The 13,773-nt window shown below is 44.4% G+C and overlaps 1 protein-coding gene across 2 annotated transcripts in view; it reads right to left on the reverse strand.

Annotated features, from left to right (window-relative positions):
- Positions 1 to 13,773, reverse strand: part of ATP8A2 (ATPase phospholipid transporting 8A2) — a 693,068-nt gene that overhangs the window by 176,913 nt on the left and 502,382 nt on the right. For both annotated transcript variants that reach the window (XM_030813212.1, XM_030813213.1), the window contains exons 29-30: positions 13,428 to 13,550; positions 10,900 to 10,978 (exon numbers count right to left, since the gene is read on the reverse strand). In XM_030813212.1, coding sequence (XP_030669072.1) covers positions 10,900 to 10,978; positions 13,428 to 13,550 — 202 coding nt within the window. The remainder of the gene's footprint in view (positions 1 to 10,899; positions 10,979 to 13,427; positions 13,551 to 13,773) is intronic.

The raw sequence follows: 13,773 nt of genomic DNA on the forward strand, positions 1-13,773 counted from the left end.
ATCAAATCTTGTTGGGGTTCAGGAAGAGACATAATTAACATAGGATTAGCCAAATTAGGTCTGAAAACGTAGTCACTAAACCAGCCTACTGTGAACAATTGGGACAAAACCACATGGGCCCTCCAACATTAGTAGTAACAGCTCAAAAATGTTGTCTGCAAAAACCTCTTTGAAAATACTTGTGGGAAAAGCCACAATTTATAAGAAAAGCATGTCTCATTTTCTAAACAGACAAAATGATCAAGGAACTTATTTTAGAATATTCCAAAGAGCTAGGTTGATGCCATTTTATAAAGATGCCATTTCAATTAAATGCTCATTAAAAACATTACATCATCATCCAGCTAAACCACAAAATGTATTCAGACATGGCTCTGACAAAGGCAAAATTTCAAGACAATGTTATAACATAGTGGTCAGAAGAGACAGCGTTTAACAATTATGAAAACAGATGGGCTGAATTTACATGTATACTTTTGATGTAGTCAGAATCAGTGGAACACCTGAACTGAACAATGCAGGCATCACACTCACGCAGGGCTCAGGACGGAGAACTGAGGTAGAGGTGGCACCATTCCCTCAACACCAAGACATCTGCCAAGACATGCTGGTCCAAGAGCAGATACCAAGTTTCTCCTGCTTTTCCTCTCTCCTCCTTTCCCTTCAGGAGCTTCCAGCAGCACTGTTTCAGAGCAGCTGGGATTCCAGAACATTAACTGAGCCAGCCCACACCCCCACCTTACTCTCTGGGCCTCTCAAGACTCCAGTGGCTCAGAGAAAGCGCACCCCAACTAGCAACTTCTAGATTTACATCAAGAGTGAAGATATATTCCAACTCTCAGGACACTAAATTACAAACTTTTAGAAGTTAACCTGCTTATACCTATAGTGCCTGAACTAGAATTAAAATTACGCTTTCTGCCACCAACACTATGAATGCATGGAGAGAAAATTTATTTTTTCCTCCCCGTAAAGAGTAGTATAAAGCATTGGAGGTTGCTTTATAAAAAGCAGGGTTTACACAAGTGTTAGTGATTACGATTACATTCACAACCAGCGCTGCCGGGTGAAGCTCCTGGTTATATAAGCCTATTGCTGGATTTTCTCCTCTGTTGCCATTTCTGCTGGATAAAGTTAAGGATGTGAAACTCAAATTTCAATCTTTCTCTTTTTTCACATTTGTTTACTAAAAATAAATCTGAAAAAGGAAGTAAAAATGACACAAAGTAAACTTGATTGCCAATGCCCAGGCAGTCACCCAGTGAGGCCACACGTGTTTCTTACTCCTGGGTACACAGCTAAGTGATATCCCCCCAGCATCCCATGCCGTGCTAGGCCCTGTGACTAGTTCTTGCCAATCAGATATGGGGAGAACTGATGGATCTCTTCCTGCCACACGTGGGTAAGAGCAAACGATCCTTGCCCTGCAAACCATCTTGTCTCTCCCCTCCCAGTGTTGAGCTGAGGGTGTACTCCATGGAGCCTCACTGTGTTGAAATGAAGCAGGCTTAGTTTTAACAGATACGGTAAGACAGTCAGACATGGAATGATTGTCATGGAGGCAGAAGTTCATACTCACAGATGCTAGAAGCAGGAGGCACAGCATGCCAGGCAAGGCCATGCCAGGTAGAGCCACGGATCTCAGGAGGTTGGAGAGACGCTGAGCATGGCCCAGGCCTCTACTGGTGTTCTCACAGGGAGGAACGGGTGAGGCAGGGTAGGTATGCTGACTGAGGACACTTAGGATTGTATAATGGGAGTAATTCTAGCAGGCTCGGGGCTGTAAGGATGGTCGCTAGTTGTTGGGTACCTGGCTCTGGGGTGCTGTTGGGCAGAGGGAACACCAGCTCAGTGTGTGAGAGTTTGATAAAGGAGGTGGCTGGGGGCATGGGCTTGGGCTTGGTTGTTTTGTATGTCAAAGGCATGCAGGCAGGGGAGGCATTTGCTATCTTCAGGAACTAGCTAGCCCTGGGAGGACAGTCTTTCCGGAATCAGGGCCCCTAATGCCAGTGCATCGGGAATATGGAAAATAAGAAAAATATACTCAACACACCCACGAACAATGCACTCCTCCACTGGATAGGGACATGGGTGAGAAATAAATCTTTACTAGGTTAAGCCCCTGAGATTCCTTGGCTAATCCATCTTGATTCAACTTCCTGCTAAGGGTAAAATCTAGGAACTCTGGCTCACACTTCTTACAACATTACACCAAACCCATCTGTCTAAAATACGCACAACACAGAGTTTGTTAAAAGAGACATTGAAACATAAGAAATATTTAACTGAATGAAAACAATGGCCCTTCCAGCCCAATTCTGGGTTTCAGGATGTGTGAGGTACACTGTCACAATACAGAGAAACAGCTAAAGTCAGAGCTTTACCGCAGTTCATAATTGCATTTAAGACAAAACAGAAACAAAAATCTTGCATTTGAATTTGGAAACCTGTTTATATTTTCAATGTACTATGATCGGGTTAGTAACCAGTTATGCAGATTCATGAGCTGTAGTTTCATTTGTACAAATCTGAAAGACTCCCAGAATGTTCTGTGTTTCTAGGTCTTAGGGAGCAGGTTCCACTAACTTCAGGATTTTATGAACTTCCACCACACTCTGTCCTCTCCGCAGGTCTTCCCAGATGGCAGAGGCCACATGGAGTTACTACCCTCTTTTCCTCTCCCATTTAGCATTTAATGTTTGTCTCTGAATCTTTTAAATTTATTTTAGATCTTTTCTATGCCGCACATAGCATTGTTGGTGACTTTTACGGGGGAACGAAATGTGAGTGTATTGTTTCACATACCGTACTGTAAAATAAAGCATTTTGTTGCCCTTTATGACTGCATTAGCACATTCTCCTGGCGGGTTTCGGACATTGTGCAACCAGGTGGAGAAGGGGATTGTTAATTAATGCAATACTAAGTCCTTCTAGCTTTGCCTCCAACCCATCCACTTTTCTCAAGTGCCATTATTGCTACATTAGATCAGCAACAGCCCAGGAACTGGACTCCAATCATTATCCTGGCCTGTGTGATTATATTACAATAAATCAGACTGCACAGCTCCCTGCTTAAAACCTGCCAATGGCCTTATTACACTTATACTCCAAAAGGCTCATTTATTCCAAAAGGCCTGGAGGTCTGACTTCTCTGTCTCCACTCTCACCATCCCAAGGCAATCTGTGTCTCACAATCCGCCCTGCAATATCTCTCCCCAACTGCTTCATGCCATCTTTCTCTTGGAACTATTCTATTCCTGCAACCTGAAACTCTTTCCTCTCTCCTCTTCTCCTACCTCATTCCTACTCATCCTTCAACTCTGCTGCCACATTCTCCAGGAAGCAGTCCTTAAAGCTCAGCCCAGGTTAGTTTTCCCTGGAAGACATTCCATCTGAACTTGACCTTCTGCTTTGCTAACATTTTCTGTTCAAATCCTGCCTTCTCTAGGTGTCAGCTCCATGAGGGCGGGAACTCCTCTGTTATATGCACTACTGTGTCCCCAGAACCCAGGAGGAGCCTGGCAGAGAGAACATATTCTTTTATCTTTTTGTTTGTTTGTTTTGAGACTGAGTTTTGCTCTTGTCACCCAGGCTGGAGTGCAATGGCACGATCTCGGCTCACTGCAACCTCCGCCTCCCGGTTCAAGCAACTCTCCTGCCTCAGCCTCCCAAGTAGCTGGGGTTACAGGTATGTGCCACCAAGCCCAGCTAATTTTTGTATTTTCAGTAGAGATGGGGTTTCACCATGTTGGTCAGGCTGGTCTTGAACTCCTGACCTCAGGTGATCTGCCTGCCTCGGCCTCCCAAAGTGCTGGGATTACAGGCATGAGCCACCGTGCCCAGCCACTCTTTTATCTTTTTACAAAAATGAGTGAATAATTGAGGTTAAGAAGTTGCAGTCTCAGAGAACACTGGCAATCTTGCCCAAATTTAGCTTAATGTGAAACAATGCAGGTCTCAGGATTTATATGGTATGAAACACTCAAGTTTTCAGTAATAAAGTAAGGGTCAGAAATAGTTTAAACTAATATGACCCAACAATGCCAGGGGCAAAGAGAGTCACACTAAGTCTTATTTTGTACACGTGCACTACTATTTCAGTATACAAAACATGCCTGATCTTACAGGAGCACATTTATTAAAAATTATAAAATAGCCTTCTCCAAAAATGTCAAAAGGCCCAGTTACTTAATTAGTGCCTATACATAAGAGTCCGTATGGTATTCTCCTTAAACAGTGAGGGAACAGTTTCTACGGTGTGGACTCTGGGGAATCAAGAACAAATGTTTTTAGGAGCTCTTTTCTTCTGTTAAGTGTAGTCTTTTTCCCCATCACCTCCCTCTTAAATTTCATCAAGAAAAATCTGAATACTTCCTTTTTTAAAATCAAGACCGATTTTGTATTATTTTGCCAATAACCACATTACACTTGAAGGAGGGTTGCTCAACTCTGCCGACCGGACACGCCAACAGGAAACCCGGGTGTGGGCTGACACCAGGGCTCCTGACGGACTTGGGTCCCTGTGAAGGTGACATGCTAGGTCTAACCTAGCATCGCTTTCCAGATCAAAGGCGAGGAGCTGCAGGCAGACCATGGCAGTAAGTGTATGGCTGTGATGGTTGGAAGAAATCTGATTTACTGAATTGCTTGAGTGGAAAAACTTATTTTGAAATTTGAAATGAATCATCACAAACTCCATCAGCAAAGGAGCGCTTTGAAAAGTCTCTCCAAAACCACATGAAAATAAGCAAAGCAAAATTCTTGGAAGCATTCTAGGGAATGAACGATATACCTTCTCGAAAATATTTCTTCCCAATAAGAAGTGTGCTTCTGGCCGGGAGCGGTGGCTCACGCTTGTAATCCCAGCACTTTGGGAGGCCGAGACGGACAGATCACGAGGTCAGGAGATCAAGACCACGGTGAAACCCCGTCTCTACTAAAAATACAAAAAATTAGCTGGGCGTGGTGGCGGGCGCCTGTAGTCCCAGCTACTTGGAGAGGCTGAGGCAGGAGAATGGCGTGAACCCGGGAGACGGAGCTTGCAGTGAGCCAAGATTGTGCCACTGCACTCCAGCCTGGGCGACAGAGCGAGACTCCGTCTCAAAAAAAAAAAAAAAAAAGAAGTGTGCTTCTGTTGCCTTGCCCACAGTGAACACCATGGATATATACCTGAGGTTCTCTCCATAGATGGTGGAGGCAGAATTTTCTAGTAAAACCTCCTGTCTTTGTGACATCATCCATACGGTATCAAGGGGGAAATGAAACTACTCTAGGGACTTCAGCCCCTGGTCAAACAAAACTCCTCTGGGGCTCTGGGTGTGGGTGGGCATCTGAGGGACAGCTTCAGGCAGCTCTTGGCGGAGGGGAGAGGCCTGAAGGCGCCCCTCTGTTACACCAAGGGCCCCCACCCCCAGCTTTGACAGTGCCCTAGTTTGTCTCAAATTGGTGCCATGTTCCTATGCCTCTTTGGGGGTGGGGAGGCTATACACTCTCCTAAATGACAATTAGGAGAGTGTAATAAGAGTAGACAAATAAGAGTGTAATAAGAGTGTAAATAGAGTGTAATAAGGCCAGGCGCAGTGGCTCACGCCTGTAATCCCAGCACTTTGGGAAGCCGAGGTGGGCAGATCATGAGGTCAGGAGTTCGAGACCAGCCTGGCCAACAGGGTGAAACCCCATCTCTACTAAAAATACAACAATTAGCTGGGTGTGGTGGCCAGAGCCTGTAATCCCAGCTACTCAGGAGGCTGAAGCAGGAGAATCACTTGAACATGGGAGGCGGAGATTGCAGTGAGCCGAGATAGCGCCCCTGCACTCCAGCCTGGAAGACAGAATGGGACTCCGTCTCAAAAAAAAAAAAAAAGTGTAATAAGAATTCACTTGTACTCAGGACAGCAAATCAGCACACATAAACAAGTCCTCCAGTCAGCTGACATATCCTGGTCCTCTGGAGCTTACAGTCTTTATCCCTGCCACTCCCATCCCTACCAAAAAAATCCCTGCCACCCCCAGTCCCACTAAAATACTTCCCATGGCCTCAGCAGCTCAGGTCCTGTGCAACTGCATGGTACTGGCATACTCTTGCCAGATCCTATGTTTCTCTACAGAGCAGTCTTAATCTTCTTTACAGGCAAATCCCATCACATAACTCTCCTACCTCCAACCCTGCCCTGAGAAAAAGTGCCCCCCCCCCCACCAGGTGTTAGTGATCAGATCCTCCCTCACTTCTTTGCCCCCTTTTCCAGCCCCTACCTCCTCCCTATGCTTTAGCTGTCTTGACTAGGGGTGGTTGTCCACTACACGGGGGATGCTAGAAATATGTAGAGATGTGTTTTGATTGATAGTTCCAGAAGGATAGGGAAAGGAGGAGAGGGAATGTCTTAGTTCTTTCAGCTGACTATAACAAAATACTATAAACTGCATGGATTATAACCCCTGGAAATTCATTTCTTTTTTTTTTTTTTTTTCTTGAGACGGAGTCTCGCTCTGTCGCCCAGGCTGGAGTGCAGTGGCGCAATCTCGGCTCACTGCAAGCTCCGCCTCCCGGGTTCACGCCATTCTCTTGCCTCAGCCTCCCAAGTAGCTGGGACTACAGGCGCCCGCCACCACGCCTGGCTAATTTTTTGTATTTTTAGTAGAGACGGTTTCACCGTGGTCTCGATCTCCTGACCTCGTGATCTGCCTGCCTCGGCCTCCCAAAGTGCTGGGATTACAAGCGTGAGCCACCGCGCCCGGCCTGAAATTCATTTCTTATAGTTCTGGAGCCTGCGAAGTCCAAGATCAAGGAAGTGGCAGTTGTGGTGTCAGGTGAGGGCCCATTCCTCATAGGTGATGTCTTCTAGCTACATTCTCACATAGTGGAAGGGGCAAATGAGCTCTCCAGGGTCCCTTTTATAGGTACACTAATCCCATTCCTGAGAGATCCTCCCTCATGATCTAATCACCTCCCAGAGGCCCTATGTTGTATACCATCACCTTACAGTTGGAGGTTTTGACATATGAATTGCGGGGGCTGGGGGGGGGGTGCGGGGGCATGAGCAGTCAGATCACAGTCAGAGGTTACAGTTTTTTCCAGTCCAGGGCAGGAATGCCCAGATTCCTGAGCCTCTCACCAGAGGCTGACAGAGTCCAGAGTCCAGGCACCCCCAGTCCCACTAAAATACTTCCCATGGCCTCAGCAGCTCAGGTCCTGTGCACCTGCATGGTCCTGGCCAGGAATGTTCCTTCTCCCAACCATGCCCCACATCTCCCTTGTCCCTCGTGACAACCTCCTACTCCTCTTTCAAGAACTTCAATATCACTTCCTGGAAGAAGATGCTCCTGGACTCATTAGACTAGGTTGTGTCCCTTTATTATAAAAGCTCCACTCACAGACCCTAGGACTCAGTGCACTGGTAATTAAGCAACATGTACGAAATTCCTGACCATCAACTCTGACCTTAGGGAAGCCTCCAGAGGGCAGGAGAGGCAGTGCCTGGCTTGCTGATATCTATATTCACTGTGCCCTCAGAGAGCCTCTTACCTCACAGATATGCCACAATCTCAGCAAACAAAGAAGCTCCTTTCAAAACACCCTCTCCAAACACAATCCCATTCCTGGGTTTAACCCTCCCTAAGCTGTCCCCTGGAATCTTTGCCAGTAGTTTTTTTTCTACCACTCACCTTACAAGACGTGACAGGTTTCTTTTCCCAAATTGCCCTGATCATAAAATTCTAGATCTAAATTCTACACTGACCCTTCAATGCCTAAACAGTTAAGTCCCAGCTTCTTTCCTTCTTTCTTCCCCCTGCTTCCTTCCTTCCTTCCTTCTTTCCTTTTCTTTTCTTTTTCTTTATTTCTTTTTTTTTTTGACAGAGTTTTGCTTTTTTGCCCAAGCTGGAGTGCAGTGGCACAATCTTGGCTCACTGCAACCTCCACCTCCCGGGTTCAAGCGATTCTGCTGCCTCAACCTCCCATGTAGCTGGGATTATAGGTGCCTGCCACTACAGCCAGCTAATTTTAGTATTTTTAGTAGAGACGGGGTTTCACCATGTTGGCCAGGCTGGTCTCGAACTGATGTCAGGGGATCCACCCACCTCGGCCTCCCAAAGTTTTGGGATTATAGGCGTAAGACACCATGCCCGGCCATGTCCCAGTTTCTTAACCTCATACTTGAAGCCCATCGTAATTCAGCTTTTATCTGCCTTCCTAAACTTCCCCATCTTCCATCCTTTAGCTGCTCAGTTTTCCACACCTGTCCTGATTTCCCCACTTTGCTTGATTCTTCCTTCTGCTGGATTTCATGGCTAAACTTAAATATTACCTCCTCTAGGAAGCTACTAATAACTCCAAATGAAAGGCATCTCTCAGTCCTCTGATGTCCAATAGCATTTTATCTATGGTTTACTTGAAACAGCTATTTTTTAGCTTGTACTGGAGTTATTCATTTGCAAATCTGCTCTGGTTTGAATGTAGCCCGCAAAGCTCATGTGTTGAAAGTCTGATCTCCAACACAGTGGTGCTGGGAGCTGTGGCCTGATAGGAGGCATTTGGGTCATGGGGGCACCACCCTCATGAATGCATTAATGCTGTTGCCGCTGGCATGGGTTCCTTCCTTCTCTCTCTACCCTATATCCTTCCACCATGGGATGACACATCAAGCAGGTCCTAACAAGAAGCCAGCTCCCTGACCTGGGACTTCCCAGCCTGCAGAACCATGCGCCAAATACATTTCTGTTCACTATAAATTACCCAGTCTATGGTACTCTTACAGCAGCACAAAATGGACTAAGACAAAAATCTATTCTCCCTTTCCATACTACAAACTCTTTGAAGGTGAGACCGACATTGATACATCTACTGTCACCCTTAGAATCTACCACAGTGCCTTGAACATAACAGGAATAAGGTTAATGAGCAATAATATAATGATTTTTTTCTCTGTACTAACAGTGAGAATTTAGAAATTAATTCTAAAATATTCAATTTGTTAGGGGAAGTCAACTAATGACCAAGAACACCAATGTCCCTCTGTTGTTCTGATACACTTAATATTTGCAATTTACTTCACTTTACACAGTTTCACTCAATAGATTATTGTTTGCAACACAACTCAAAGAAAACCCCTATGCTGGAGGCTCAATAAATACAAGGAAATAATGACACTGATGATGACGGTGACAATAAAAAGAGGAAGAAAGCATTCTATTGGCTGGCTGCCAGGTAATTTGCCAAATCTGGAAGAATTAGGTAACTACAGCAGAACTAATTTAAAACTCACTTAGTGCTGTCTCTTAGGTAAGTTAGCAACTGCTGGGAGTCTACCTCCTTTTAAACACTGACCCTGTTAGGTGAATGAATGGACTTACATAATGGAATCTGGGTAAACTATAGCAATTTCACCATAAACTACAAGGCACCAACTGAGAGTATATGATCATAATTCCAGGATTAGAAAACCATCGTCTCCACTGCAGAATGGCCACATTAGTTCCTTTTGAAGCAGGTAAATAAATGACCATCTTGTAAAGCTTCTGAGAGTCAAAAGGCAAGCAATTCTGAGTTAGGAACACAGTAGGATGTCTAGATAAGAAGTAGTAAGGGGTCTTCAGAGAGTATTTGTGGCTAGTTCATGCTATTTGCAGACTCTTAAGTACCAAAGCCTGGGCTCAGGTACGGAGGATAATTGCTCAAATTTCTCTTATGCTCATCAGACATACCATTTCCCATCACTAATCCTTCCTGCTACAATGATGGCTGAGTGTGTCACCAAAATATCACAGCCTCTGAAACAAAATCACATCCCAAACTCTTATATGTACACACTCTTATTTACAAAACCATTTTAAAATAAATTAAATCCACCGAGTAAAGATGAATCACAAGAAGGGTTTCAAGTTAAAAGAAAACGATTTCACTAGAATGCTCTTTTTTGGGGTCGGGCTAGAAAGCATAAAATTGTATTCTCTGATTTAAAGACTTAGGAACCCTCAAAGGAAAAAGAGTTCTGATGAAATTGAAAGAATATGTCACGTGGCATAAGAAAATGGCAGTGCATGCATTTTGTCTGTCAGTATTTAATAGGTTAAAGAATATCAGTAAGGATGAGTCATTTTCTGTTTGAAGCATAAAACTCACTGACAAAGAAACAAAGACGCTTGGAAACTTTATATTCTTTAGTTCTTTGAACAATAAAGGGCCTTGTCTAGTCAACATTTGGAGTAATTTTTCCCAGGGGGATTATTACTATTTGAGAGGGATGAAAGAGTAGCATTCTCATGATACATTTTTATTTTCTGAGAATAAAAATATGTCTCTTTAGGAGGCCACGTTCTGGATGTATGAAGAAGTGTGAAAAAACACGGAGTCTGCCACAGTTCTCAGACATCCTCTTCTAGCTGTAAAGACAAACACCAATCTGGAGAATTAGTTCTCAAACTCTAATTTCAAAAGGCATACATCAAGGACAGGACACTCTTTCAGAAAGCTAGGAATAAGATTCATCTCTTATAAGATTTGAGTTATTCTGCGTATGGGTAGGGGAGGCTTGGAAATAAAAGTCCAAGTAATTAACAGAGAATTTCAAACCACGGACAAAAAGTGTCAACATTTCATTATAGTACAGGGCTTTCCTTGAAGATCTCTGGCTCAAATAGTTTTTACAAACTGAGTTGAGAATTCCTAGTACTCAAACTATCCAGTCAACTGGAAAGAAAATGGGTTCTCAAAGCCAGAACTGATGAAACCTAACAGCTATAAACCTGGGACTAGCTCTCATTATGCTTTAGATATGTTTTTCCTCTAAAATGTGTTCCTGTGATCTCTTGTTCTGCAGAACTGGAAAAAGAAAATTGTGAACACACAGGCAGCAGAGCGGCTGCAAAGCTCCTTGCTGACAGGTGAAATCACACAGCCCTTACCATGCTCCAGAGCTTTCATGGGAAACCAGAAGAGGATGAGGGAGTGGACCAAGGCGTTGATGCAGTGACCCCAGAAAACCTAAGGAAAAACAAACCAAGGGAGTCAGGGGCTGACCAAAACGCTTGACCTCTGTGAAACTCTCAACAAATGCCACATTGTGAAGGATCCTGGCCGTGCGCTGCACGGTTCCAGGAGTAGCGTATTATTCTTGAATTTGGAAAAAAAAAAAAAAAAAAGGCCCACCCAAATCAATTATTTAATTTTTACATACAAATAACTGGATTATCTCCAGATCATATTACTTTAGTTACAAAGACCTAAATATCTACTCACACATATGCAGACCAACACAATCTATCCACATGTGAAAAATTCACTCTGATCAGTTTTCTTTAGCATTGTAAGAGAGACAACAACATTTTACAAACATCCAGAAAAAGGGTACTAGGTCAAAATTGTTAAGAAGAGGCTAAAACTGTGTCTCTTCTTAACAATTAAACTGTATCGGGGCAGATGGGATGTCTTAAAAGTACTGAAGGCCGGGCACGGTGGCTCACACTTGTAATCCCAGCACTTTGGGAGGCCGAGGCGGGCGGATCACGAGGTCAGGAGATCGAGACCACGGTGAAACCCCGTCTCTACTAAAAATACAAAAAAAATTAGCTGGGCGTAGTGGCGGGCGCCTGTAGTCCCAGCTACTCGGAGAGGCTGAGGCAGGAGAATGGCGTGAACCCGGGAGGCGGAGCTTGCAGTGAGCCGAGATTGCGCCACTGCACTCCAGCCTGGGCGACAGAGCGAGACTCCGTCTCAAAAAAAAAAAAAAAGCACTGAAAACATTCCACTTGTAAATTTTTACATGGCATTCTCACTCTTTTACTACTTCAAATCCCTCTCATTCAACTTTTTCTTTTATTTTTGGGATTTTAGATAATATGCATATTTGAAAATTCTCTTTATTTTAATGTTTAAAGGTCAGAAAAAAGAACACAAGGTTTAGTTTATTCTAAACTTTAGTTTCACTAATACATCGCAATCATTGTTTTAACCACTGTGATGACAGAGTTATTAACTATTAAAGCCAGCTTAAATTTATTTAAACATCTACAAGTTGTCCCTGGGAATTATCATATAGTTTGAGCCTAAGTAGTGGTAAGACAACAGAAAATAGTGAAAAATGTTATTATAAGACAATGGAATTTCCCCTTGCTTTAAATGTTCATTTTGCACGAACTCTGACCTCTCTACCTAAAAAAAAAAAAAAATTCTTTAAAGTGCCTGCAGATAAGTTTCCGTGCATTCTCAGCTCTTACTTCCCATCTCAAGTGGCCTTTGAATTCAAATTCTATAGAAAATGGATTTATGTAAATAATGCAGTGAAAATGGATCATATTTTCCCATTAACGGAATCACAGTCAACAAGGATTGGTAAAACGAGTCCCTCAAGTTTCTTTGGATGTGGGAGACGGTAGAACCAATAAGGAGCCCTTCTGTTTCTTCCTTGCCTCGGATGTGACTAGTGAGCCTCCCCAGAAAAAAGCAGCTGTAAGGGACGTCAGGAACATCTGGCTCAGAAGTAAGGCCCTGGGAGACTGTTCTCTCCTTGAGGCCTGGCGAGGTGACTCCCCGTGTCCTCACTGACGACCCAGAAACCACGCACACAAATCGTGACCACCACCAGCACACAGTACTGGAGGTGAACTGTGCAACGGACCTCTGTCTAAACTTCTGAATCCCCCCTGCACAAAGACCTGAGGCAGAAACAAGGCCATGCAGCCATGCTCACATTTTGCCCCTCTGTGCCCAGGCACACATCTCTCTTTTCTTTGGATGGGGTCACCCAAGCACTCTGCCACTTTCACCTGCAAATGGCATCTGTGTGGCAGACCCCTCTGCTGTCTGAGACTGCACGACTCCTTTAACAGCCCACCCAGCTTTGGCGTGGGTTTGTCAGGATCACCTATATCTTTTGTTTGTTTGTTTGTTTGTTTCCTTTCTGATTCTCTGGTCCAGAAAAACAAAACCAAACGAAACCCCCGCAACTCATATGATCCCTGAGTTCGTATCTGGCCAATTTTACGCACTAGCTAAAGACACATTTTATTTCAAATGACAAACCCAGCAACAGCTAGGTAAGCTGCCATCAGGCCTCCACATGGGGCTGCAGGACTGTGCAAGGGAGGTCTCTGACAGCGGATCCTGAACCTGGGCTATGGGAGCTGCTGCCCACACTGATGTCAGGGGCTGACGGGGAGAAGCGGGAAGGAGTCAACACACTGGGACCAGAGGTTGCAGCCCACGCAGCATGGACCCATCACCTGAGAAGGCGTCTTGAATTCACTGGGCTTGTGGCGTGTGTGTGTGTGTGTGTGTGTGTGTGTGTGTGTGTGTGTGTGTGGGGTGAGTGGATCGTGTTCTCAGCACTTCTCAAATGTTCTTTCTCAAGCTTCAACTATCTCCTAGGCAGATGACTAGAATCAAACAGCCACGCCTTTCTGAGGTGACAGTTCTGAGATCACACCCTGTTTACCTTTGTGTTGAAGCCTTCGCCGTTCTGGGTGATTTTGTAGAGCTGGGGAAACCTGAGCATGCTCTCCTGAGTGCAAGACCTCTCGAAGATTCCCAGAGTGAAGGGCGGCAAAGCGGTGAAAATCTGCAGGGAGAACAATGAGCCATTAAGAGCAGCCCTTCCGATCCACACGGCTTCAGTGTTCCCTTCTACCAAATGATGACTTCATTTCCAGTCAAGTCCAAACCTGAGACTCCCTGATTCACAGATCCCCAGACACCCTCCAAACAAAGGAAATAAATGAAAGACCATTTTTACGTTAATCACTATCAAATGAATACACTGAACACTAAAAACATCATACATT

This window comes from Nomascus leucogenys, chromosome 5 (genome assembly GCF_006542625.1).
Source record: "Nomascus leucogenys isolate Asia chromosome 5, Asia_NLE_v1, whole genome shotgun sequence".
NCBI classification, from domain to species: domain Eukaryota; kingdom Metazoa; phylum Chordata; class Mammalia; order Primates; family Hylobatidae; genus Nomascus; species Nomascus leucogenys.